At 35.2% G+C, this 27,789-nt stretch overlaps 3 protein-coding genes across 5 annotated transcripts; 2 read left to right on the forward strand and 1 right to left on the reverse strand.

The window, feature by feature from the left end:
- Positions 1–4,961: 4,961 nt before the first annotated feature.
- LOC106663215 (F-box only protein 25) lies at positions 4,962–11,039 on the forward strand. Its single transcript, XM_014387883.2, has 6 exons — positions 4,962–5,242; positions 9,810–9,859; positions 9,951–10,000; positions 10,071–10,260; positions 10,318–10,741; positions 10,800–11,039. Exons 1-6 carry the CDS (start codon positions 5,124–5,126, stop codon positions 10,990–10,992), a joined length of 1,026 nt encoding a protein of 341 aa, XP_014243369.1. The 5' UTR covers positions 4,962–5,123; the 3' UTR covers positions 10,993–11,039.
- A 3,682-nt stretch (positions 11,040–14,721) lies between these two features.
- LOC106663055 (protein inturned) lies at positions 14,722–22,713 on the reverse strand. 2 transcript variants are annotated; one of them, XM_014387587.2, is made up of 21 exons: positions 22,597–22,713; positions 20,397–20,524; positions 20,226–20,338; positions 19,984–20,167; positions 19,842–19,927; positions 19,703–19,777; positions 19,178–19,368; positions 19,026–19,115; positions 18,876–18,953; positions 16,717–16,867; positions 16,612–16,665; positions 16,507–16,554; positions 16,228–16,446; positions 16,123–16,172; positions 15,966–16,064; positions 15,778–15,887; positions 15,567–15,712; positions 15,437–15,507; positions 15,200–15,377; positions 15,011–15,132; positions 14,722–14,947 (listed from the first exon to the last, which is right to left on the reverse strand). In XM_014387587.2, exons 1-21 carry the CDS (start codon positions 22,662–22,664, stop codon positions 14,839–14,841), a joined length of 2,370 nt encoding a protein of 789 aa, XP_014243073.1. In that variant the 5' UTR covers positions 22,665–22,713; the 3' UTR covers positions 14,722–14,838. The 2 variants fall into 2 exon arrangements, with proteins under 2 accessions (XP_014243073.1, XP_014243071.1); XM_014387585.2 differs by having other exon boundaries at positions 15,011–15,135.
- A 97-nt stretch (positions 22,714–22,810) lies between these two features.
- Positions 22,811–27,492, forward strand: LOC106663057 (probable enoyl-CoA hydratase, mitochondrial). Of its 2 annotated transcripts, none has more exons than XM_014387590.2 (7): positions 22,811–23,030; positions 26,068–26,262; positions 26,315–26,439; positions 26,715–26,919; positions 26,986–27,105; positions 27,183–27,250; positions 27,311–27,492. In XM_014387590.2, the coding sequence occupies exons 1-7, from the start codon at positions 22,949–22,951 to the stop codon at positions 27,374–27,376; spliced, it is 861 nt and encodes a 286-aa protein (XP_014243076.1). In that variant the 5' UTR covers positions 22,811–22,948; the 3' UTR covers positions 27,377–27,492. The 2 variants fall into 2 exon arrangements, with proteins under 2 accessions (XP_014243076.1, XP_014243079.1); XM_014387593.1 differs by lacking the exon at positions 22,811–23,030 and adding an exon at positions 25,831–25,855.
- The last annotated feature ends 297 nt before the right edge of the window (positions 27,493–27,789 follow it).

Consider the following 27,789-nt stretch of genomic DNA (forward strand, 5'->3'; position numbering starts at 1 on the left):
TTTTACACAACTACAGAACCGTTTACTTTTGTCTGTTAGATTTGCCAATTAATAAGGGAGGGTTCAATTTTCACCGCACTCATTTCTTTTTAACAACTTACTTTCGACAAATATCGTACTATATTTATTTTCTTAAGCATTTTAACAGCCTGGGTGCAGTGTATAATAAGAAATAAATCACAAGGTAAATATATTTCTTGGAAAAAGGCCAATGTTTATTTATTTAACACCTCACTTTGGAATGAATTAGATTCCAAGAGGGAAGGGAAAAAAGGATAGGCCGACCTCCAAAAGCCCAAGGATAAATCTAATAAACACCAATATAAAGGTGTTTATAATTCTGCAAACCCAATCAATAAGAACAAATACACAGGCCTAATGCACAAGAAAAAAATATATTCACAAGGAAGATTATTATATAAAAGTGGCCTTAAGCCCCACAAAAAAAAAAATTAACAATAAAAGGTTAGTTAGAAAAACATTGAGGATTTACACGCCAAAAGAACTTCTTAAGAGATGGTAAAGATGGCCCGATTAATTAACATTAATAAAAAGAATTAAATATAAAATAAACACGTATATACAGTGGAAACCCGTTTATCCGGACCTGTTTGTTAAAATATTTTGTATAAATTATTTGAGATCGTAAGATGCAATGTGGTATAGTCTCACGATCTCCAAATAATCATTAATTAACTGTCACTAAACACCGCATATTTTTTTTATAAAATTTTCATAATTCTAAATGTATGTAATTAATTTTTTAAAATTCATAATTCAACTATGGGGCCTTTAATTCGTCGTTAGAAATTTGTAAAGGCCACCAAATCGCCCTTCCACTAGTCACACGGTCAAAGAGGCACGTTTTGTTAAAAAAAATTAATTAATTATTAAAAAATAAATAAATAAAACGTGTATACTATTTTAAAAGACAAGAAATTGTTGTCTCGTGTTGTTCGTATGTTAGCTTCCATCGAAAAAAAAATGTATTGGGTATTTTTTACATATTAATTTTTCTAGAAACGTGTGTCCGCACTTAAACAAAACTAAAAAACTTTATACAAATAAAAGTTCACTTTCACGATACTGATAAATCAAATTTTCTGATTATCTGTACTTTCAATCATCCAGCCAAGTCCTGGTACCTTCAAGTCTGGATAAATGGATTTCTACTGTATGTGTTAAGTTTTTAAAAATTTTATTTTAAGAGGCGCTGAGACTTTGCCTACTAATGTTCAGTCAATGGAAACTAGATCAGGAATATGTTTTTAAATTAAAGACAATTAACAATCTCCCTCGGGTGGAAAAGTGCTGACTACAATACTCAGAACACCTGCGGCTCAGCATTGTTCAGTGTAAAGTGGGCATTTCAAAATTCACATGTCAATGGGTGAAAGAAAATCTAAAGAAGATAATTTTATCTAACCTGGGCGACACTACAAAGGTGAGAACAACCAGAAGCCGCCCTCATGGTGGCTTTGTGTCACCATTACTGTGGTCAGTATTATCTGATTATCCTAAAAAGGCTAGCTGAAGGCTTTAATTGCGTAGAATATGCAGATTTTCTGACGGTAGTCGTGAATGTGTGCTTTGCCAAAGTTCTTACAGAGGGGGCGCAATCATGGTTCCCTCCTAGAAGGGCATTGTTTACATATAACAATTACATTTTGGATGTGGAAAAGTGAATTTATACAATGCAAAATATATAAATACTTTGATTGAATATATAAAAAAATATTTTTTGCATTGTATAAATTCACTTTTCCACACCCAAAATGTAATTGTTATATGTAAACAATGTTTGTAAATCCCAGGCCCTGAAGATGATCTCAATAAAGATCGAAATGTTGGCACGATAAAGAAAATGTTTTTCTGAAACCTACATCACACCAGACCGCATATCATGATTTCTAAATAAATATTGATTAATGGTCACTCAATAATTAATTTTGTATTTTAAATAAATAATTAGCCCTGACTCCAGGAAAAAAGCATATTAGTTTCGGTCAAAAATAATCTTAGTAAAACTTACTACATAGGTAATTATGCTCGTTTGTTAGGTTTGTATGTTGTCTGTTATTATTACAAAGAAATCAATACAGCAAACAAACTACTTAAATTACTAAGAGCCAATATATGCAAGAAAAGTGTCCCAATCCAAGAAGGGGTAGTTTTTTAGGGGTAGTACAGCTGGATTTTTAAAGCTTTGTGTTTTTGCTTAAGTCTTGGAGAAATGAAAAATAACATTGATGAAACATGACAGTTTTTATTGCCAACAACCATAATTGCATGTACTTAAGACATAAGTAAAAAAAAAAAATTTCCATCTGTCTCTCCTGTAAAAATTTTCTTTTTTTTAATTGTGTCACTTTTCCTGTGGGTGTGCAATATATATATTATATTAATGAATTTAATTTTTTCAATTTTTAATTGAAACAAGGCCAATCATGGAACCCCAGGGCTTCCCAAACTAGGGGTCCACGGTGAACTTAAAGAAAAATAATAAAGTAATAAAGTAAATAATATTTTTTTAAACTAACAATTTTTTTTCTGAAACCTACATCGCACCGCATCTCATGATTTCTAAATAAATATCGATTAACGGTCACTAATCACCACACATAAACTAACAACAATGAGTACTGAAAACGATTTTTTTAAATTTGTATTTTTATTATTTTTATTCATTTTACATTTATTTTTGCAGACAAAATAGGTAAGGTAATTGAGATGGACGGGACTAGACTGAATGGTCGATCGGTTTCCTACAAATTTCAATGTTGCTGCTTCCGGAACACCCTAGATTTTTTTCAATGTTGTGTATAAAAAGCTTTCTACTTCTACTAAAAAGTTTATCAAAAATGTAATTCAAGTTCAAACTTCTCTCGAGTGTCATTCTCATTGATAAGTTATTTACTCCAGTAAGGATAGGTTGGCTGAAGTCAGGTTCTTCTCGGGAAGTGAACAGTTTCTCCATCACCTACACAGCCAGGAAAGCGCCGAATTGGAATTTATGATGCAGAAAGACAACCTTCCGATTATGGCATTGCCAACGACAAGCCAAATGAAGAACACCACACCATGACCCATCGCTAATTCTACACGTCTCCGAAGAGGTGCAGGTCAAATAGCCAGTGGAATATCTAAAAAAACATCAGTACCACAACAGCTATGTAGATTTGGGATTTATAGAGGTTGGCGAGGATAAAGCTCAGGATTTGCCGGAAAGCCCTTTCAAACACCTTCATTAAAACAGGATAGGGATAAAAGAGGCGGTCACAAGGCCTACTGCACCTCGACTGAATAGATCTATTGTGCTCCCCTGTTATATCTCACTGGCAGCTTCGCGTTATTAATCAGCCTCCACAGCTTTGCCAGTGGCTCCTTAGTGTAGGATCTTGCTTGTGGTTTTTCTTCTCCTAGTTGCAAGAACATACACCTACATAGACCTTCACCGAAACATAGAATGTGTTCTGCGGTCTCCTCCTCTTCCTGACAGTATCTGCACAGTGTTTCTTCTGTCTGTACTCCTATCCGATGCACGTGCCTTCTTAAGTGGCAGTGCCTTGTCAGGAGTCCAACCAGAATCCTGGTTCAGTTATGGTTGCCAATAATTCTTTTGTAAGTTTTGCGGATGGTCCTTTTATGAATCTCTTCCCGTGTCTCATACCTGTGGTATTATTCCAACAGGTTATGGACTCATTAAGGATCCATTTTAAGATTTATCCTCTTTTGTAGCAGGCTGTTGTCACAGTAGGGTTCAGGACCCAGAGAGTCCATGTCGGCCCCCTTTTTGACCAACAAGTCAACCTTTTAGTTGCCTCTATGCCCCGAATGTGGTCAGGTCATTAGTGTTACTCCATCAGGGCCTCCATGCAGTTCCAAACACTCTTTGCCTTTGCCTCGCATGAAGCCCTAAGTGCTGCCTGGCTGTCAAAGAAAATGGCTATCTTCCAGGAATATACTCCTAGCTTTTTTATTTCTCTGGCGCATTGTCCAATCCTTATGATTTCAGACTGGAAAACTGTGCTACATTAACCTAGATTTACTGTCAGTTCGGTCTTTGGGTTCATCCCGAAGACTCCAGCTCCCGTACCCTTGTCAGTTTTGGAGCCATCAGTATACCAGTAGGAGTTTGCCTTTAGCGGTATTCCTTTATCCCATTCTTCCCATTCTGGTATCAGTAATTTTTAATAAAATAGTACTTTGGAGTAATGGCATAAATTGGCATACTTAGAATGACATCTGCATGTATCTCCTCCCTCAGTTTCCATTGTTTATTTACATGGTCTATCCTAACAGATGGTTGTCCGTTTATGAGCCTGTGGGCTGCTGCTCAGGCTTCTCCTTGGATTAAGATGTGAAGTGGTGGGAGGTTTAACAAAACTTCCAGGGCCGCAGTTGGCGTTGTGCTCATGGCACCAGTGACACTGAGACAAGCTTGTCTTTGGGTGCCACTTAATAGCAATATTGCTTTGGCCTGAGGAGTTTTGGTCCACCATACTACCGACCCATATGTCAACATTGGTCTTAGGACACAGGTCATTTTGTGTCATATGTCATTTTGGAGTTGAGACCCCAGTTCTTGGCGCAGAGCCTTCTGCACCTCCCCAGGTACAATTTTGGCTCTCTGGGTAGTTTTAACCAGATGTGAGTAAGGCTCATACCATCTTTCACACATCAACTAGAAAAATACTTATTATCATCAATGCCTAGGCAGATAACATCTGAGATTTTTAGAAGAGCTGTCTCACAACTATAAAATTCTCAGAAGCCAGATTGAAAAGGGTATGTATGTACATATAAGTATATGGGAGTCAATTTCATCAAATTCTTTAGATAGTTTGGAAGATTTTTTTACCTATTTATCTGTCTCGATATTCGGTGGCGGTAAACTGAAAAATCGTAATTTGCGCAAATCGACATCAAGGTGTGTTAATCGATGTTAGCCGTCATCTGACAGCAGCTGTGTCCTCCCCACCGGAGTGGGCGTGTTTTCCATTCGACTGTTGCCCTTTCCCCTCCAGGCGGCGTCGAAGCGAGCCCGTGTCCGGATTCGATTTGAAAAAAAAGCAACAACAACAACACAGCCGAGAAGCCCGGAAGAGGCTCACAGATCCGCTATGCCGTTCATATCCAAGGATTGGAGGTCCCCGGGCGAGCTGTGGGTCAAAACGGGCGAGGGATGGGAGAAGAACAAAGTGCTCGAGTGTTCCAGCTACAAATGCAACGAAGCTGACAGGTAGGACTACGGGTGCCCCCTTGTTTACCACATCAGCTGTCCACTACGTTTCAGCCATCTCGGCTCCCTTTGTCTCCTGGCACCTTCCATTCTTCTCATTTTGCATACTTTATTCACTCAAATATTGACGACATATCGTTATTTTTTATTTACTCCATCTATTGAAAAAAGGCAGTGCTGTCATCTCATTTTCATTTACCAAAAATCCTTCTAAAAGTCTTAAAAAAAAAAATCCACCATTTCAATTGATTTAATAACTATTATGTCATTCATATTGCAATAATCACTACTATGTAACATAACAATGTTGTTATGTAACTTTATATAATGGATGAATTGATAATTAACTCGTTATTTAAAAAAAAAAATCATGACTTATTATAACATATTTCCTTTCAATTTATCTGTTCCAATATAAATTGTAAACATTTTCAACCCCTCTACATACTTTTCTTCTTGTTTATTTATAATATTATGTCGTACATATTTTTATGATTAGTAGGGAATGATAATTAAAACCAAAACACACCAGATCAGTAAATTTGTTTAGGCTAGTACTTAGTGTAGGCATGCCGCCGGATTTAAAAATTATTCTTGGCCACGGTAGCAAATTTCTGGCTCCCCTGTTGTGCTTTTTAAAAAATTTTTTTTAAACTTATATTTGAAGATTTGTTTTATATGTTTTGTCTGTGTTTATTAGTGTGAGTGGTGAGGGGCTGATTGTGAAATATAGAATCACCGTCATCTCTCAGCTGTGTGTTTAGGATGGCAGAATATTTATAAAAGTACTCCATAGACTCTAATTTAGATTGTATGTAGGGTGTATGGAGGAATATCGAGTACTCCGACTGACAAGAATGAGTACAATGTGGTGTAAATGTATTTATTTGTGTGATTGTATTGTGTTAGTTTTATTTTTTTATATAGTTTTCTTCTTGTTTATTTATAATTTATTTAGAAATAGTGAGATGCAGTCTGGTGTGATGTAGGTTTCAGAAAAACATTTTCTTTATCGTGCCAACGTTTCAATCTTTATTGAGATCATCTTCAGTATGATTGTGGGCACTCTCGACACGACACGCAAGAATGGTACAATAACACAGAAGACAAACACTTTGAGCCCTGAAGATGATCTCGATAAAGATCGAAACGTTGGCACGATAAAGAAAATGTTTTTCTGAAACCTACATCACACCAGACCGCATCTCACGATTTCTAAATAAATATCGATTAACAGTCACTAATCACCATACATTTATTTATAATATTGTGTCATATGTATGGTAAGGATCTGTAGAGAATGACATCCAAAACACCAATCACTTGTTTTGGCTAGTACTATACAGGGTAAAATAGTACAGGGGTAAAATCAGAAGTCTATAGTCTCCCAACTCGGATAGAAAACTTGAGACAATTGCACAATATTAATTCTCAGTATATGAACAGAAACCACATGTCGATCGTTTATTTTGTACATTTTAAAATACATAATGAGGTCCATGGAAAATTCTGTTGTTAGAAAACGTTCATACTTTATATTCCATGTGGGATGATACATCAGAAGATTATAAAAAATGGATTCAAGAATGATTCTCAGCCATGGTAGTGAGTTTCTGGCTCTCCTATTCTGCTTTTTAGAGAACATGTATTTTTTTTATAATATATATAGTTCTATTTTATGTTTTGTTCGACGTGAGAGGCTGATGGTGAAATATAGCATGTATTTAGGATGGCGGAATATTTATGAAAGTACTCCATCGATCCTAATTTAGATTAGCTTAGATCATGTTTAGGGTCGTTGGTGGAATATCGAGTACTCCACCGAATGATCAGGATGAGTGCAATGTGCATAAATGTGAATGTATTTATTTGTGTGATTAACAAGTTTTAGACTAGATTGTTTTGCGTAAAGGGCTGAAATGACTTGGCTGTTGAAAGCCCCTAGAACTTAAACGTACTGGTTGGGAAGCTATGATCTCCTGGGCATCCGACTCAAAGGAGAAACTAGGTGAACTCCCCTGAGGTATGGGGGGTTGGCGTATCAGAGAGTGACAGCCCTTTGGAGTGAAAGTCCAACAGCTAGTACACACTCGTAGGCAAAATTGCACAACATGTGTCCATAGACAAAATTCTACGATTTTTTTTTTCCGGAAGCCTATAGTCTCCCGACTCAGATGGAAAACTTGAGACAAATTGCATAACATTAATTCTCAGTATATGAACAGAAGCCACATGTCAATTGTTTATTTTGTTCCTTTTTGAAATACATAATGAGGTCCATGGAAAATTTTGTTGTTAGAAAACGTTCATACTTTATGCTGCTTGTGGGATAGCATATCGGAAGACTATCAAAAATGTAACAAGAAGAGACTGACTATGGAAACACAGGTAAAAAAATATGAACCCTCAGCTAATGATTTACATTTTATTTTACTTTTCTGGTCAAAAATTATAATTGCTCAAGCAACAATGCAGCAGTTCTGTTGTGTAGAACCACATCTTGGTTTAAACTATTTTAGCTGAGGTGTGCAGGTCTGGACATGCAACAAAATCTCCTAGATCATCTTGGATATGTGGAGGACTGTCTATAGACAAAATCAGCAATTTATTTATAGATGGTTATGCAATTTTGTCTACGAGTGTGTACTAGCCTTTAAAGGCAACCCAAAACAAAAAACATTTGATTGGGACTGGATATGAGTAGAACAACAAACCACACAATTTTTCACTGTACAGTCAGATACCCAACGTATTTTGATCTACTGATACCATAATTATTTGGCAGCATGTCATCCGATGAACTGGTACTATTCATTGGATTGTTTGAAAGGTAACATTTCTTACTCTTCCAGTTGCCTATATACCAGATAATCAGAAAAGTTTGTGCGGTTTTTCATTTGTTATTGTTTTAATACCAGTTTAGGTGTTTGCATAACATAATAACAAGAAAATAATGCGTCAATACTTTAAGATAAATTGAGTTATAAAATTATAAAATATTTTCTTTGTCGTGGCTTCAAAACTCATAAATTGTGCATACTTTTTGTAGGAACTTTAAAAAACTGGATCGCAGTTTAACTGTTTAACAACATAATTGTTTCCATTTAAGATTTCATTAATTTTCCTATGCCGGGTGATTTAACTAACTGTTTTGCATCGAAAAGAAAAGTCCAGTCTTCTATTTTAGAAGTTGAAGTTTGCACTTTTGTAATTTTTTTTTAGGTTTACTAGGTTGAAAATATCAAAAACGGACTGAAACTCTATTTTTGCGTTTCAAATGAGGCCTCTTTTTCCACAACTTGACTATTTAAGAAAAAATAATTTTAAAATACTAAAACTATAGAAGGTGCATTTATTGACTATTAAAACTGAAAACTGAAGCGATCAACATGTGTAAATTTTAATTTTAATGGGCGTACGATATCAGGTTTTCTAGGAAAAATTCACCTTTATTGCCTCGTTAGTTAAAAGTACAAATCAAGTTTTCTTTTTAACATGATTACAAGTTTTATGGTTTGATTAAGTGAACATGCCTATTAATTTAGGTCGCGAATAGAAATGTTTGGCAATAATAATGCCATAAATGCTTATCAAATAAAAAGTAAACCCTAAAAAAAAAAAAAATCGATGCTAAACAAATATTCTGAAATCGTATCTAATCACTACTTCAGAGTTCTCAGAAGTCAGGTTGTCCCACAAGGGAGCATTCTTGGTCCCATGTTTTATATCATTTATATTGTTGACCTATTGATACATCCTAATACCATAATCACGACCTAGATGAACGATACCCCGATTTTGTTCTCTTAACTCGAATTCAAGTGACCAACATCCAAGTTTGAGCTTATCGAAGACTGGTGCAAAAAGTGACAAGACTGAATGAAGAAAAATGCATGTTCACATGAAAAAAAAAAAAAAAAAAAGTCTTGCAGTTTATTACATCAACAACAAAGAGGGACTGACTTCCATTCAAGTTAAAAACTTAAACGACACACGGCCACAATAGGATCTGTCTTCACCCATGGGTTTTTTGTTCGAGTCATTCAAACGCATTGTGCCGTCTTCGGTGAAAAACCTTGGAATATATAGGAAGGAGTGTAACTGTGGAGTTTGTATTGTCAAATTATTAGTTATTGTCCACAATGACCTCAACATTCCTATCATCGATGAACTGATCTATTCCCAATTCCAAAAATTTCACACTAACCTCCCAATCTATCCTAACCCTACTGCTCAAGCCCTCTCTACATATTCCTATCCTGAGAACCCGACACCTCGACGATGGCCTCAAGACCTTTCACCTTATTCCTTCATTCTGAATGTCATCATTGGCCGGTTACGAATTATAGGTTGGAAAAACATATTCATTTAAGATACCAATAACCCAATAATTTTTATCGATTAATATTGATCAAGATTCCAGTTAGTTCCTAAAACACATATTTAGGAGCTTTTCCTAATCATCCTAATAATTAATGCTATAAAGAAATCCCTGACCCCTGGGCTTAATAATTTTAATGATAATTATGAAAGCCTAATAAACCTGATTCTTATATTTTTGTTTTAGCATGGCACCTATTGGAAAGGAAAATATACCTCCAAATCTTTCAGGAAAAGGTATCTTTTCTGTTCAATTCAGTTGATATTTGAGGAGACAAAAGTTTATAAATAAAATTTATTAATTTTGTTTTCTCTTTTTTATTTATAGAAAGCTCCATGGTTCAGCCTTACTGCCGTATCACAAAATCATCCAAAGAGGTTTAACTCAATAATTTAGATTTGTGTATGTTCAAATTAGTTAGAGGAAAATAATCAACATTTGAAATAGATTGCCGGTTTTACTGGGCTGGGCGAAGCCTTGAAAAGACTAGACTGGAGATCTGCCGTCCGGGATCGGAGGAGGTTCAACTACATTTGCAAATTGCTCGATCTTCTCTGTTCGGAGAAGCCATTGAGCGACCTTTCCGGAGGTGTACAGAAAGTGCTATTCACGATGCTCGAAGAAGTAGCACAGCAAGGTCAATCATTGTACATTTTTTTAGGTTTCTTTGTTTCAACTAAAAATTTTCTTTTAGTGAGGGAAAGTCAGGAAAATGTTGCAGTCCTGAGAAAACTGATTTCCCAACTGCGCGGTCTGGTCGATATCGCCTGTTGGGGCAGACCTTTGGGGAGTACGCAGTTGTGGCAACATCATCTAGCCGCTATACACAGGATAACGCATATATCCAACAACCTTATGATCCAACAGCCTGACAGTTCTCCGAAGATGGAAGAACTCCCTGAGGAATGTGTGAGGGAGGTACTTCTCCGACTCGGAGACCATAAAGACCTCGAGGCTTGCATGGAAGCTTGGTCGTTAATGGGAAAACTCGGGAATGAGAGGAGGCTCTGGAAAGAGTTGACAGCTTTTCATTTTAACCAATCGCAAATTAGAAATCACATCGTACACAATCAAAACGGTGCTGTTGATTGGTCTGCTACCTTTAACACATTACGAAGGTTATTTGAATATATATTTTTTAATATATCTTTTTTATTGAAATTGTGTTTATTTTAGAACTTACGGACTGAGAGAGGATTATGCTGAGATGATTAAATTGTGCAGACACTGTAGGTGCTTGTTTTGGGGCAGCTTCGGCCACCCTTGCATAGCCGACGACCCGTCGTTCAGCAACAGGATCAACAACGAAATCGAAAATCAGCACGTGCCGATTCCCCCACACACTTTTCTAAAGTTTTTCTCACTTTAAAGCACTGGCACTTAACGGTCGGGGAAAATAAAAAGCCCTGAAGAATGCATTGTCTCATCTTCATTCGGTTTTTTAAATTTTTTTTTTCGTTTTCATTTATGCTGTTTAAAGCAGAGGAGTAATTTTTGCTTAAGTGGTTGCTTGGAAGGCAATTCACTCGTTCATTTTTAGAGACGGTACTTAAAAAAACTGATGTCTGACAAAAGCTGTGGATTCGAAAACGCGTCCAAACTATATTGATACTATATTTTAATAGTTAAAAAAAATTAAATAAGCCGCTTTTAGAAAGGGCTAAGTAAGAAGTTTACGTTTTTTAGCAACTACAAAAAAGTTTCCTTTTTTTTATTTGTAGTGTTGGCTAGATATTTTTTCAGGTGGCAAATGTAAATAACTAACTTAATATTTAGTACAGACTACTGTCGTTGAATGCACCTTACATATTCAACCTTGGCATGAGTTGATATTAATTGTGATCGACATTTGCAAAACTATTCATAAGCCTGGTGAAGAGAAAGTTTCTAATAAGATTATATTTATATTGAAAGGGTTTAAGCAATAAGTCTAATATATTATATATGTATAAAAAAAATGAAGAGACATAGTTTCTATTAGTATGTTAATTTTGTTATTTTTTTTCTTTAATAAAATCTGAAATTGTGTTTTAAAGATTTGTCTTTTCACCCTAGTACACCAAGGTGATTTATGGCACTCTAAGGCAAAAGAAATAAAAGTTACAAAAGGTGTTTTTCCAGGGAGGGAACCATGAACTAGAGCATCTCGGCAAAACGCTGATTGTATGATTCCTGAACAGCCTCAGGACCTAACTACCGCAATCCGGCCCTCTGACGCTAAAAATGCATTAAAAAACATAGTTATAAGAAAGAAGTATCAGCAGATAAACTATCGCAAATCAGGAGCCTGTCGATAGGTTCAGAGGATCGCCCTATTAAGAACCATGCGAGTTGACACACGAACACTTACTTTTGGACTAAATCCAGCGTATTGTCAATAACTAAAGAAATTATTTTGATGTCATTGATATCGGCCTCAACATTACAACTATACATTTAAAAAAATCTGCCAAATGGGTGGGCAGTATAGCTTCCTCATATTTTGTGCGTGTGGATTTGTATATGTTAATCTGATTGGTATAAAATTCATAGGGGATAATGTAGAATTCCCTGAAAATTTCTTAAGAATCCGACAAATGGTTTTGGATGTATAGCTGTGTATGCGATTTTACGTTTGTATATGGACATGCGATACCGCTGATACGACTGCGATGAAATTCATAAAAAAACTATCTGGAAACCAACCCTACAATCGCTGAGAAATTTCATAAAAATTGGCCCCACGGTTTCGGAGTTTTGCCAGTTACAGGGAATTGACCTTGGACAGACAGGCACAAAACAAAATTTGTTCAAAAAAGGCCTGAAATACAAATTGAGAATGGAAATTTTGATTTTGGAGGTCAACATTTTTTTTGACTTCCTGCATGATAATACAAGGCTCCTTTACCTTCAGTAGTTCAGAAACAAAATCTTAGATTGCAATCTTTTGAGGAATACATTTTCCCTCTCAGGGTCCTGAAACTATCCCTAATGATTCAAATTTTCGATATCTCACCTGACCATTCAACGTTATGATTGATGAAAACATCTTTGTCGCCTTCTTCAGGACTCTATTTAATTAAGATTTTTTTTAAATACACACATATATTTTTATTTATTATTTATATTTTCATATCTTTTTTGGAAGTAAGGGGTGTGTCAAAAAAAGACCAGGAGCCATAGTGGGATTGAACCCACGACTGTGGGGTCTACAAACCGAGAACCCAATACACTAACCACTCGGCTATTGCTGTCCCCAATTTATTTAACTGACATTTTAAGTTTTTTTTTTTTTTTTTACTTCATTTATTTGTATCTACAACTGTACATGTATTATATACAACCAGCCGATTGGATTTCAGATTATGTGTTTGGCATTATGGGCGTTATAGAGAAAGCTATCGATTGGCAGCCGCTCTGGATTAATGAAATGTTATTAATCATTTAAGAGGTCTCTTATCCTATTATTTTCAGACATTTATGTGGTAATTGTGGGGAATGGAGTAATCGTATTTGTGTGTTGGTGTGATTTTGTAATTTACTATGAAAACGTCTGTAATATGTTTTGATGGATGAAAAAACTGTTGGGATTTGAAGATCTCTGTGAAGTGTATTATTGTTTACATAAAAAGGGGCAGAAACAATTAGTCTTAAAATTTTGGATTGAAAACTTTGTAATCTTTGAATATTGGAACACATTGCCAATCCATATACTTGGCACCCGTAACATCCAAATAGGTTTGAGTAGGTATGTGTATGTCGAAAGTTTTGATTTTAATGGTAATTTTGATTGTCGGTTGAGTAGGTAATAAAGAATTTTAAATCGTTTGTTGTGTCTGTTTTTTTAATCGTGTGTGTGGATTCCAAGTTAGTCTTTTATCAAATGTAAGTCCTAAATAGTTAACTTTGTCGGACCAGAACAGGTTCATTGTATAAGTATATGCTAGGACAAGTCTCACGACGGAGTGTAAAAGTGATATGTTGTGACTTTGATGGATTAAACTTTATTTTCCAAAGATTGCTCCATTTTTCAATTGTTGATATGTGGTTTTGTAACATGAGTGAAGCTTGTGTAGAAGGGAGATGGCTTGTTAATATGGCGGTGTCATCTGCGTATGTGGCAGTGAGTGTATTCTCATTTGTGGGCATATCAGAAGTAAAAATTGTGTAAAACAGCGGAGCGAGTATTGACCCTTGTGGCACACCTTCAAGCACTTCTTCCATCCCAGAAGTTTCCATATCCTGGTTTACTGCGAAAAATCTCTCTTTAAGGTCTGATTGTATAATCAGATAATAGGCCTGGGGTAAAAATAATTTTAATTTGTATAATAATCCCTCATTCCATACTTTGTCGAAGACCTGAGATACATCTACTAGCGTACAGTTTCTGCTCGAGACACGAAGTAATGAAATCAGTCACTCTGTGAAGTTGATGAGTGGTGGAATGATGGGTTCGAAAGCCAAATTGATGGTCTGGTAAGATGTTCGAAGTAGCAATAGAGATAATTCTTTTGTAAATTAATTTGTCAAATAATTTAGAAGGAACGGGTAACAAACTAATAGGACGATAAGATGATGGGGAGCTTAAATTTTTATGGGGCTTTGGGATCATTTTAATGTAAGAAAGTTTCCATTGTATGGGGAAGTGTGTAGTCCTCAAAATTGCGTTAAATAAAGAAGTCAAAAAGACGAATGCTTTTTTGGGAAGTTCTTGAAGAACTTCAGCTGTTATCAAATCATGACCAGGTGATTTTTTGTAGGAAGCTCGTTTTAAGTTAAAATTTAAAAAGTGAAGAAAATAAAATCAGGTAACAATTATGAAACACAAAAAGACAATTTATTTTGCTGGCTGATTAGACTGCCTACTACAATTAACTGTCTTTTTGTTTTTCATAATTGACACCTGATTTAATTTAATTTTTATTTTTTCATTATTAATTTATTGTTTATACACTCTGAAAAAGGTTTCAAAGGTGTTTTTTTGTCAGTTTTGTTTGAGATCTCATTTTTGCACAAGAAGTTTTGCTAATTTAAATTGGAGGGGAAACAGTGCATTTTTGGCATTTAATGGATTTTTTGATGATTTGGAAAATCAGTTTTATATTATTTTATAAAAATATTTAAAAATACATATATAAACAACAATGATTTATTCTTAAACTCTTAATTCTATGTAAAAATTTGTAAGAAACCAACCTCATTTGAATTCATTCAATATATACACATTTTTTTCCAGTCAAGGGTATGACAGTGCTAAGCTGAAAGCAAGTTCAACCAAATTTTGAGGGCAGGCATCATGATAACAAACGTAAAATTCTCTTAATATCGGAGTTGAAAACAATCTTCTAAAAGTTGAAAGAATATATAAGATGATTTTGTTAATTTATATTTCAATTTTAAAATTTTACCCTGTCACCCAATAGCTTAGAGGTTTTTCTTTATTTTCAGCAGCGTTGAATAGTATGCCGAATTCTTTTATCGCCACAAGAGATTTGTTCCAGACGAATCTGTGCAACTCCTTCGATTTGAGCTTCTAGACACAATCGTCACAATTTAAAAAAAATAAATAAATAAAAAATCAGCCTTTTTGCATGTACCTTGAAAGAAATCGTATTCATAAACATTTTCTTAATCTTGTGCGCATATTTTCTAAAATTGTTCATAACGTTTTCCAACTTTTTCACATTTGGGCTTACACCAGGACTTGATATGAAAATCCCTTCGGTCATGTTGAAATCGACGTAATGGAGGACAAACTGAGATCTTCCCAACGGCCTAGAACAAAAAAAAAAAAATAGAGAAAATTTTCATGAAAAATATAAATATTTTGTCACCTTTCAATCTCATTTTGATATGTATTCCTCGAGTCTGAAGTTTCTGAAGAATGGTCAAAATGTTTTCCCTCCTACACGGTAAAAAAATATAATTAAAAAAAAATACTATCGCAATAATTTTTAAAACTACTTTTAGAAAATCGGAATCATCGGAAATATCAGAACTGCTTATACGAAGACGCATGTTGACTTCATTTGCCAATTCCCTTTCTGCCCTTCTCCCGAGTACAGGTATATTTTCACCCATCCTTCCTTCAACATCTGGCTCGTAGTAGTCTAGAAAAATAATATTTTAATAACAAAATTTATAACGATCCTAGTCAGTGCTGAAATATTTTCACCAGAAGCTTTTGAACTGAACTCCGAAACTGAAAGGTTCTGATGAGAGGTGCTTGCAGAAACGCTTCTATGCTCGAAACTTTTAACTTCCTCATCGCACAATTTTCCAGTCCTGGGAAATATGAATTTTATAAATTAAAATGGATATTATTTTTATTTATTTATTTTTAAGAAAAAAAGATAAATAAACCATTTGCTTATAATCTGTGGAATGCCAAGACTGATTATATGCTCGAGTGTGGCTTGTGCTTCTTCAACGTAATTCTGATCAGGCCCTTTAAGAACATAACTGCAATGCAATTTTTTTTTTTTTAATTTATTAACTATCAAAGATTCAAAATGCATACCTTTCAGTAGGTCCTCCAGATTCAAGTAGTACAGCTAGAAAATTGTTCCCCTGAAGGAAAAAAAATTTATATAAACCTGCTTTCCAAATATTGGAAAAGCCGTACCTGTGCGACTACGAGGAGAAACCACCGTCCGACCGGCACGGAATAAAGAGAACTCGAGTAGGAAAGAAGTCCCCTCATGTATTTCGAAGGGAACACCTCCCTCCAGTAAATCAGCTCTTTCACACCCGTCTCGCTCATTTTCAAAAGACCGCTGTGGCGGAATGTCGTAGTCACCTCGACCAATTCCTCGTTGCTCATGTGGCTGCAGATGATTTTCCCCTGTGGGTAAATCGTTAAAATTCTGGCCAGTTTTTCTAATATTTTTCGTTAAAATACAACCTTGCACAAGTAGGCTGAACCGACGATTGAAAACACCCTTTGGCTGTTCTAAGAAACAAGATAAAATCAATACAATATTGTATAATATTAATTTATTTAAATTACCTCAATGAAAATATCATTTGATTCAAGTTCATTCAGTGCATCATCAATTTGGATCTTAAAAAAAAAAGGTCAATATTTATCAGGCATAATACAAAAAACTCTTACATAAATATCTCTGGGCACGGGTAAAAATGGTGTTGCCATAAGAATTTCTTCAAATTCTCTTCGTTTACTCCCACTTGCTATTGTTTCTTGTATACTTTCAAAAAAGCCAAAATAATAATTATCTATGAAAACGATGTCCGATTCGAACCATCTGAAAAAATAATGAAAGTTTCATCAATTTCATCTTTAGAATCGCCTATGGTTGGTTTATCCACTGAACTTTGGCCCAAACATTTTTTCTAATTTATTTTTAAATGCATACTATTATAAAACAAGGGGACTAAATTTTAAAATGATCTTTTGGTCGTATTTTACAATTGTCAGACCTATGATCACCTCTGTACAGTGGCCAAAAACAGAATAAAGAAAAGCAGAGGAAATTCGAAGAAAAAAAAAATTGTAACCGCCTCAGCATCGATGGTACTATTAAAACAACCCTCACAGCCAGAATGGCATACTCAAGCTGCCACCCTTGCCTACAAATGGGAAAAGGATAATGGCGATAGAAAAACTGAGAATTCATCAGACAGTGGAAAAACATCATCAACCCAAAAGCCATACCAAAATCTTCGACTTTAAAATAACAGACATGGCTAAAACCATCACTGACCTATCTGAAAATATACTAGACCGTTCAAAATAATTACTGAAAAGGGAACTGATTTGAAAAATAAGACAAACCTGGAGCTCTTCTATGGTATAAGGATGGATCAAAGATGGTAAATGGCATGGGAATAAAAGGGCCTAACTTTGAGCGTCACCATAACCATCTTTCAAGCCGAACTTCTAGCCATAGAAACATGTGCACAAATAAACATCTTTAAGATGCAACAATAATAATTCTTTCAGGCAGCTGTATAGGCTATCTAAGGCTACGAGATCGCCTCAAAAATTGTCTGGAAAGCCTAAATTCCTTGAAAAAATTGAAATCTTCAAAAATCGTGATGCTAAAGTGGATCCCAGGTCATGAGGGAATTACAGGCAACGACGCAGCTGAAAAAGGAGCGTTGGAAAAAATCCATTCTGTGGCATAAACCATAGCCATATTGACCAAGGAGGTAAGCAAAAAGGCTACTCGCAAAAACGACCTAATGGGAGAAAGATGAAATCCTACTTAAAATCAAAAACTTTACTGGTTTATTTACAGAACATGCCCCAGAAAAAAAAAAAAAAAAGGGATTATCAACAAATGACCAGTGTCGACTGTACTGGAAGAGACAGAGCTGACAGAGCTTATTCTATGCAACTGCCCCTCAATAGCTAGGAAAAGTTTACGGTATCTTGCTGTACAGATCTAGATGCCATACCTCTGAGGAGAAAGAAACGAAAATCTTCTCGAAAATCCTTTAGTAGAGATCACCACAATAGGCGAAAGTTTAAGTGCATAAGGGAGAACTACCTATGCACTTATCCTATCCAATAAAGAAGAGAAAAAATTATAAAACAATTAAGCATTTAATATTGTTTCATGCCCTGTACACAAAATACATATTCCACAATTGACTCTCTCTCATGATACATTTATCGCTGATGTGAACTTTCATATTGGTTCTTCAAGAGGGAGCAGGATGCAGCTGGTTTTAGGGATGTTGATTTTTCAACTTTTATCAGGAGCAGAAGCACTTTAATGCTTCATTTAATTTTTTTGCAACGTCATCAGCATATAGCGCTAGTTGTCAGAACCTGAGTTTTGGCAAACCAAGAAAAATAGAAAGAAATGATTGACTATGTGTTTCAGTATTGAGCCTTGTAAAATACCTTATGCTATATTGAGGGGGATGAAAGAAAACTAGGGCATACAATAGAAAATGACCATTTTGTTGAGATACGACGTGTAAAATTTTAAGTATATTTATCAGGAAACTATACTCAAATCATCCGGTAGATTATTTCATTATGCCACACCCTGAAGGACATATACGAGTTATCATTGACCCTCCAACACTGTACGCTCATGCTGATAAATACGCTCACAACAGAGGGCTGAGAAAGTTGCTTCTTTGCTCAAAATTCTTGGGACACATGCTCTCTGTGCAGCATGTCACAGTTATATTATTTTGGGTCTTTTTCTACATGCTGGAATATATTAACTTGATACTCAAAAGCTTCTCTGCCAATCCAATTCAACGTCGCTGCTATATTTTCATAATTGTCCTCACCTCGATAAAGATTGCGATAAGTATTTGTGGTACTGAATTATCTGTTGGGCCACTTTGAAGCTTTCATCGAGCGAATATCTGAAAGAAAAATTTTACCCTTAGATAATAACACCGAATTAACAAATATTAAAAAGTAGAAGACGTATGAACCTGGAATTTGGGAGAGCGAGTAAAAACAATTTGTCCTTTTCGCAGCTGTACACTACGTGTATATCCTCGTTGTTGAGCTTTATGCAAGTGCTTAAAAATTTCATAAAATTTAATCGCTATTGAGTTTTAAGAGAATATTTATATTTTTTTACCTTGTAGGAGGTGAACCGGTAATTAAAGACAGTAGATGATATAGCGTAAAAAACACCCCTTTGATTGGTACAATTAAATTTGATGTTTTAGGATAAAGATAAACGATGCCTTCATCGCTTGACATTTCTTCAGAAAGGCTTTTAAACTTGGCAAAAAGTACTGCTGTATTGTTACAAGGGAAAGGCGCATCCTTAAAACATGAACCATTTTAAATAATTAATTTTTTATGTAAGTTTTTTGGTTGAAATGAAAAAGTTAGTGTCACGAGAGGGATTTGAACCCACGACCTTCGGCTCTGCAAGAAAGTAATAATTTGGTCAATAGACCACTAAATGTAAAGGATTTTAAATAATATACTTTTTTTTCTTAATTAATTATACACAATTTTTTCAAAATGAAAAATTTGTGTTACAGGCGGGATTCAAACCCACGAGCTTCAGCTCAATACACCACTGCTCTAACCACTTGAGATTCCGTGACTTCGATTGCCCATGCCACATACTTCTGTTAAGACAGTTTGTTACCTTTTTAAAAACTAAATTAGGATGTTTTTTGTTTTTGTCCTTTTCTCCTTTGTGCCTTTCAACGGCAACTATAATCTGGAATGATTTTTTTATTTTTTATTAAGACATAAAAAAAAAGATTTATTTAATTCAATTGCACCTCATTTAACTTTTTGCATTCAGAAATGACTGAGTCAGCATTTCGAGGGGACACAGGAAAATTGTTGACACTTATTAAAACATCACCTGTCAAAATAAAAACAATAAATTTTAAAAAAAAGTCATTCAATCAACAAAATTACCTATATTAATTTTAGGTTTGTAAATAAACGGAGAATCTTCAATGACTCCAGTTATCAAGACTTTGTCTTTATCATGTACAGTCCTAAGTCCTAAATTCTGCTCTGTTAGCGTTCCCCTCCTTCCCAGGTTTAAAGAGACATCCTTGTATTTTACAATATTGACATAAATAATATTCGAGTCGGTCTAATAAATAAAAAAATTAATTAAAACACAGTTATTTACAAATGAATGACAGAATTACTTTTCTTTCGTCCGAATTGGGTTTGTTCCCTTCGTCTTGATTATTTTCATGTTTACCGGTGTGCCTGTGCTGCCTGATGCTGTTCCTGCGCCTTATGAGACGACGGATCAAGCCTGAAAAATCGTACAAAGATTCGAGTTGGGTCAGAGGTGAAAATGCAGAGCTGCAAACCTGTCTGGCCATATTTGTCTTCATCCGGCGCCTCGTCAGGGGGTGGAGTCGGCTGCCTTTCAGGCAAAGAGTCAAAGTAGAAAACATTTCCATCGGCATCGATGTAATCTCTCCATTTCAACTCCACACTTAACAAAAATCAATTTACTAATGTACACATTGCCAATATTAGATTGATAGATAGACTAAGAAATTGAAGAAATAAAAAGTGCAGCATAATCACAGCCAACAGACTCAATTTGTCATAACAAACACCGATCTTCGTATGTAACATTTTTTTTTAAATTTCCTAACTAATTCAGAATCAATCAGTGAACATTGTGAATTGCAGTAAATCTGTAAATGCGACCACATACAAATGTATGACTTACCAAGCTAGCCATATTAGTAATAAATACACTCATTTAATTTTTTTATTAATTAATTAAAATTTTGAAGTCAGCAAAGTAGTCGGCAGATCTTAGTGTTTTTGTAAATGATGGTTCTACTCACAGAATTAAAAATTGAATTCTGTGAGTAGAATCATCATTTACAAAAACTCAATCTAATTTTCTTGTTCAGCTTGCTGAATTCAGCATAGTCAACACTTCAAGTACTAAGTCACTTCAGATCTCGTTTGTTTCTACTGTCAATTCAAAAGACAGTTTTATTATTACAGGTCATTTAAAACCTCTAATAAAAGTTCAACTGAAAAACTGAAATTAAGGGAAGAAGTAATAAATATTAGTAATTAACAATTAGTAATAATACAGCTTGTGAAATTCAGCATGAAGTTCTACACTTTTAAGTGGTGGCTTCTTCCAAGTCAGATTTTCTTGTCCAGCTTGCTAAATTCAGCATAGTCAACGCTTCAAGTACTAAGTTACTACTGATCTCGTTTATTTCTACTGTCAATTCAAAAGACAGTTTTATTATTACAGGTCATTTAAAACATCTAATAAAAGTTCAACTGAAAAGCTGAGATTAAGGGGAAAAGTAATAAATATTAGTAATTAACAATTAGTAATAATACAGCTTGTGAAATTCTGCATGAAGTTCTACACTTTTAAGTGGTGGCTTTATTTTTTTTATTGTCAATTCAAAAGACAGTTTTGTTATTACAGGTCATTTAAAACATCTAATAAAAGTTCAACTGAAAAGCTGAGATTAAGGGAAAAAAATAATAAATATTAGTAATTAACAATTAGTAATAATACAGCTTGTGAAATTCAGCATGAAGTTCTACACTTTTAAGTGGTGGATTCTTCCAAGTCAGATTTTCTTATCCAGCTTGCTGAATTCAGCAAAGTCAACTCTTCCATTAGTCAACTGCCAATGATCTCAATACAAAACACCTTTCCTATTACTGATTAATTTAAAAAGGAGTTAAATGATTACAGGGCGTGCAACTTGAAATGCAAAAAGTTCGACTGAAAAGCTTAGATTAAGAGAAAAGTAATATATATCAGAAATTAACGATTAGTAATAGTACAGCTTGTAAAATTCACCGTAAAGTTCTACATTGCTAAGTGATGAATTTATCCTAGCCAGCTTTTCTTTTCCTGCTTGCTAAATTAAATCTTCATCTTTTCTGTGTTCAGAACCACTTTCAGGATCTGAATACTGTAAAAAGTTTTTTAAAACGAATTGTCACTAATTGTAAGACCTCAATGAAGATCGTGTATGATGATTTATGAAACGTTCTGCTGAGACATGGAACCTTGGTGGCCGAGCTGTTAGGGCGACTCGTATTCACCATGCTAGAGGTTCTGGGTTCGAATCCCAGCATAGCCCATGGCTTTTTATTTGTTGAAAAATGTATTGTTAAGTGGCCTGATTCATCATCCGTAACACCCAACAGACCCAGGAACTTTTTTAATTTGGATGCTGGGATTGCGCAAATGTCAAACCCTTTATTCAAGCTAGCTGCCGTGCGTTTAAAATTTCTTTAAGTTTTTGAGACACAAGTCTTTTTGTTACATTTTTTTTTTTTTTAATGTTCATTTTGTTTGAACGTCGAGTAGGAAGTTGGTAAGTTGGTTGAAAAGGAAGAAATCTAAGATAGAGTTTGACTCTCTTTTAGATTAGACAAAGTACCAGTTGTGATTTTTTCGTTTTTCTTTTATCGTGCTCCTCCCCACTAGAAATATAGGAAAGTGCAGAAAAACTGAGGTAATTGTTAGTCGTGCAGACCCCAAGCCACCAGTGACAACTGACAAACCTAGATGACGAACTAGAACTGCTAATTTCTGAGTCTCGGCTGTATTTATAGCTGTGAAACTTCTTCATATTTTTTTCTTTTTCTTTCGCAATTATATAATTCAGTTCAAAAATTTATGTGCAGTGCTGATAGGTCCTCGACCTGTAGATGACGCTCTGATTTCTGAACCTGACAAAAGTTAGGTGCAACCTCTGTAAAGGTTTAACGGCCGGTTCATTCTTCATAGTTCATTGGTCCGGTCGAACCTGACGTGTTAAGACCTAACGTGCTCGTTGCCATTGAGACAGTAGCCTCTGGAGAAAACTGTTCCTTCTCTTTCATTTTTTAAAAAAATTATTTCAAAATAATAAAAATGGCTTTGTCCTCGAGGATTTTGGGTCTGGCGGTTTCGAACAAATTTGGAAGAGTATTCTCCCAACAGTTGAGATATTCCAGTGAGTATTTGGAATTTTTTTTTTTCCGAACAGACACTTGTTGAAGACACTTATCGTACAAAGAGATTTAAAGTTTTATACTATATTTGAAATTCTGTTCATCTTGAATTTATTCCGTAAAACTATTATTAATTGTGGATTTTTTATTTTTTTATTTTTTTTTTAAAGAAAAGGCTGGATGTCTTATCTTCCCCCACCAAATAAAAGCCTTAGTCTTATTTTATTGCATAACTTGGAACGCAAACGACGTCCAAGGGCACGCAGTTTATGAAGAAAAATAGAAGAATTTTTCCTTTTTTTTTTAAAGCAAACCTAATATCTATTCAATGAAATTTCAAGGTCAATTAAATTAAACCCCTTTGTATTACGCTCTTTATAAATTGAATCAGAGTTAAAATTTGTCGTAAAGTTTATATATTTGCTCTGTTACGTAGTTTTGTCTGAATTCTTTCGGTTGGAAGTTTGTTTATTCAGTTTTGCCATTCTCAGCAGACATTTTTTCCTCCCTACCTTTTTCTTTATCACTTTTCGATTTTTATTTTTAAAAAAATTGATCCGTTGATCTAAATGAAATTAAATTAATACTCATGTCCTTGAAATGTATACAACTTATCACTATCATTAACTTATGGCTAAGCGATACAAGGGCATTTGGCATATGCGTTGAATTACGTCTTGCATGTTGGGTTTAAAAAACACAACAGAGAGATAATATTCATTTTTACACTTTTCTGGACTGTCCTTATTATTCCAATGATGGCATCGATAATGATAATGATGATGAAGCAGGGTTTGTGCTCCCCAGGCATAGCAGCCTTCTGGCTTGTCGGAACTTCCTATAGTTCCCTACTTCTGTGCAATCGACTCAATTCTTTTTTTCAGTATTGTCTTTTTTTTACGTTCTTTATAAATTGAATTTGAGTTAAATTTGTGGTAAAGTTAATAAATTTGCTGTTATGTAGTTTTGTCTGAATTCTTTTGGTTGGAAGTTCGTTTATTCAGTTTTGCCATTCTCAGCAGACATTTTTCCTTCCCTACTTTTTTCTTTATCTCTTTTCGACTTTTTTTTTTTTTTTTTTTTTAATTGATCCGTTTATCCGAATCCTGAAATTTGAATTAATAGTCATGTCCTTGAAATGTATGCAATATGCAACTTATCGCTAAGCGATATGAGGACATTTGGCATATGCGTTATTAATTACTTCTTGCATGTTGGGAAGGTAAGATTTAAAAAATAACAAACCAGAGAGATATTATTCCTAAATATTCGTTTTACGGTTTTCTGGACCGTCCTTATTATTGCAATCATGTTGATGTTGATGGATAAGTAGAGTGAGGCACCGATGATGATGAAACTAGGAAGCAGGGTTTGTGCTTCCCAGGCTCAGCAGCCTTCTGGCTTGTCGGATTTTCCTAGTTCCCTACTTCTGTGCAATTGACTCAACCCTTCTTCTCAGAAAGAATTAAGTCTTTTTTACACTCTTTATAAATTGAATCAGAGTTAAATTTGTGGTAAAGTTAATAAATTTGCTCTATTATGTAGTTTTGTCTGAATCCTTTCGGTTCTGGAGTTTATTAATTCAGTTTTGCCATTTTCAGCAGACATTTTTTTTTAATGCTAGGTTATGTCTCCATTGAGCCATTGCTTCGCATTTGAAGATGATATGGGTCAAAATTCCTCTTCACTTCGTAGTCCCATAATGCCAGTGTCTGGTTAAAAGTCATATCACTTCTGAGCCTGGCCCTTTCCAACTGCAGCAGAATATTGGAATAAACAAACCATGCAAGTCAGCCACAACTCTAACTCTAGGGATGAGCTTATTCACAAAAAGAAAATCGACTCTATATGACTCGTCTCAGTGGCTGTCTCCTTTCTGACTCTGGCTTACTCAGCCCACAACTGAGTTCGTCCTCCTTTCCTCCTAGATACTCGAAAGTCAACTTGTCCTGCATTGCATGCGACAATCGACTCTATTTGAAATTTTAATCATCTTTGTCCTCAGCAGTCGACATCGTGTCTGGCTGGCAGTGTCCTTTGACTGAATCCTTCTGATTGACTGTGTCCGTCTACCTTTTCACTATGTCCTAGGACTCGAACAGTCCTGCATTGAGGATCTCCGATTACCCATCTCAGCCCTCAGCAGTTGATGTGTCTTGACCAGGTGTCTTTTCTCACCCTATGTCTGGCTCAGCCCTCACACAGTCCTCAATGCCCTTTAACTAAATCCTCCCTATTCTGGCTGACTTATTGAGTGTCCTCCTTTCTTGTTGCCTCCTAGACAGTCGATTAGACAACGGGTCATCCTCACCTGATTAAGAAAGAGAGTTGATGGACACATTGACCCATGTATCTGTCATGTAGAGAAAAATTGCTTGATGTGTCCCATGTCCCAAGTCCTGAAGGGTGCCATTCCATGGTTCCATATAGAGAGCGCTTAGGAATGCCACCTGGCGTGAGGATGGAAAGAGGGTTGTTTTATTGTATACAGTACTACATCAGTAGTGTGTTGAGAGTGAATGTATTTATTGGCATGAATGTATGAGAGGGCCAATCGTGGAATTGACCCTCATTAGATTGGTTAAATAATGTGTGCTCAGTGATGAAGGAATATGAAGTACTCCACCACCCTGAGTGAACGGTGTAACTAGGAAAGAATGTGTTCAAGAGAGTGTGAATTAATTTGGATTAAGAAAATGATTGCTGGTGCTGAATTGACCTAACTGTTGACAGCACCTGGAGACCATCCTCGGTTGCTGGATAGATAAGGCCGAGATCTGACCTCGAACTGCCCACACCGGTGGTGGGTGATTCTCAATGCCTGCCGGTAATATATTGTAAATTACACAGAAGCTCAAATTGCTGGCGAGCTGCAAGAAGCGATAAGCTCAATCTGTACACGTGTATGCATGTGAAATATGATGCATTTCTTAAAAAAAAAAAAAAAAAAGACAGTAATTTTAAATAGTAACAGACAGTGAACATTTCTGTCCTATAATAAACAAATAGTTAGGTCTATTTTAATTTTGTGATTTTCAGGCTATGAGTATATCAAGACGGAGAAAACCGGTGAGAAACAAAATGTTGCTCTTATAACGCTCAATAGACCGAAAGCGTTGAATGCACTGTGTGATGCTCTTGTAACCGAATTGAGCAGTGCTGTCGATTGCTACGATAAGGACGACAGTGTCGGTGCAATTGTTCTTACAGGAAGCGAAAAGGCGTTTGCTGCAGGTACACCGCACATTACAACAACTATTTGGCGAATCTAATTTTGTTTTATCAGGTGCCGACATAAAGGAGATGCTTAACAAGTCTTTCGCTGAAAACACCAAATTTGCGCTTTTAGAGCACTGGAGCAATATTACAAAGTGTAAAAAACCCGTCATCGCTGCTGTCAACGGATTTGCTGTAAACATTTTAAAACTTATTTCAAATTTTTTAATTTATTTTACTCTTCTTTTTTGATTGTTGACTTTTTATATTTAATGGGTTTCTTTTCAGCAACTAGACAACCATCAAACTCTGTTTCTTTCGTATGCGTTTACAAAAAGAAAACGAGACTGATGAGGGGAGGCTGATGCCACAAAATCAGTATCATTAAAATGAAAATGAGTGATGGTTGTCTAGTTTCTGAAAAGGAAGGCAAGAATTTTTTAAATTTATTTCTTTTGTTTTTAAATTAGCTCGGCGGCGGCTGTGAATTGGCCATGATGTGTGATATTATATACGCAGGGGAAACTGCGAAATTCGGTCAGCCCGAGATCATTATCGGGACATGCCCTGGTGCCGGGGGTTCGCAGAGGATTGCCCGGAGCTGCGGGAAGAGCAAGGCAATGGAAATTTGTCTAACAGGAAATCAATTTACGGCTCAAGAAGCAGAAAAAATGGGTAAAAATTTTAAATATAGAGAATAAATTTGTATAATTTATTTATTAACGTTTGAATTGTGTTAAGGTTTGGTCAGCAAGGTCTTCCCGAATGACAAGCTCGTTGAAGAAGCCGTTAAACTCGGTGAGAAAATCGCTTCACATTCTCCTCTCATAGTGCAGATGTGCAAAGAAGCTGTCAATATCGGTAAGCATGACTTTATAGAACAAAATTAAAATAAACTTACGAACAATTTTTGTTATATATGTTGGTTTTATTTTCAGCATTTGAAACAACTCTCCAAGAAGGGTTGAGATTCGAAAAGAGAACATTCTACGCTACTTTTGCCACAGTGAGAAAATAATAATTTTTAAGAAATCAACACAATAAATATTTTTTTTTTCTTTTTCAGGAGGATCGCAAGGAAGGAATGACTGCCTTCGTCGAAAAGCGCAAACCCAACTTTCAAAACAAATAAATATAATTTTTATAGTGCCATTATGATTAAAGATCTTGATATAATCATGGGTAACATTCCCAATCTGTTGACAATTAAAGGAAAAATCTATTAAAATGATTTTTTTTTAACTTGAAGTTATATTTTTACAAAAAGTTTATAAATTATTACAACAAAAATAAAGTTTTTTTTTTACTTTTCACCTTTTTTTCAACACTACGTGGGATGCCTTTTTTCTAACCGCACAACAATCGCTGAGGTTGAGATGTTAATTTGTTTAAAATTCGCTGGTCAAGTTTGACAAAATTCTTGTTTAAATTTTCCAGGTATTAAACCTGAGAAATATTTCTCATACTTAGTGCTCCAGCGTAACGATTCTCACTGCTTATGAATCGGACTTGAGTGTGCTGTACATGCAGGCAGGAAGGGAAACA

Source organism: Cimex lectularius, unplaced genomic scaffold (assembly GCF_000648675.2).
Source record: "Cimex lectularius strain Harlan isolate CLEC.00 unplaced genomic scaffold, Clec_2.1 scaffold131, whole genome shotgun sequence".
NCBI classification, from domain to species: Eukaryota; Metazoa; Arthropoda; class Insecta; order Hemiptera; family Cimicidae; genus Cimex; species Cimex lectularius.

Coding starts and splice junctions, on each gene's coding strand:
- LOC106663215 (XM_014387883.2), top strand. CDS start 5,124: ATGCCGTTCATATCCAAGGATTGGAGGTCCCCGGGCGAGCTGTGGGTC. Junction 5,243..9,809: donor AAATGCAACGAAGCTGACAG/GTAGGACTACGG, acceptor TTTTTGTTTTAG/CATGGCACCTATTGGAAAGG. Junction 10,261..10,317: donor CGAAGAAGTAGCACAGCAAG/GTCAATCATTGT, acceptor ATTTTCTTTTAG/TGAGGGAAAGTCAGGAAAAT.
- LOC106663055 (XM_014387585.2), bottom strand. CDS start 22,664: ATGAAGAAGTTTCACAGCTATAAATACAGCCGAGACTCAGAAATTAGC. Junction 16,868..18,875: donor TTATCGCAATCTTTATCGAG/GTGAGGACAATT, acceptor TTATTTTTTCAG/ATGGTTCGAATCGGACATCG. Junction 14,948..15,010: donor CTAAGCTATTGGGTGACAGG/GTAAAATTTTAA, acceptor TTCAACTTTTAG/AAGATTGTTTTCAACTCCGA.
- LOC106663057 (XM_014387590.2), top strand. CDS start 22,949: ATGGCTTTGTCCTCGAGGATTTTGGGTCTGGCGGTTTCGAACAAATTT. Junction 26,263..26,314: donor CGAAAAGGCGTTTGCTGCAG/GTACACCGCACA, acceptor TTGTTTTATCAG/GTGCCGACATAAAGGAGATG. Junction 27,251..27,310: donor TCTACGCTACTTTTGCCACA/GTGAGAAAATAA, acceptor TTTCTTTTTCAG/GAGGATCGCAAGGAAGGAAT.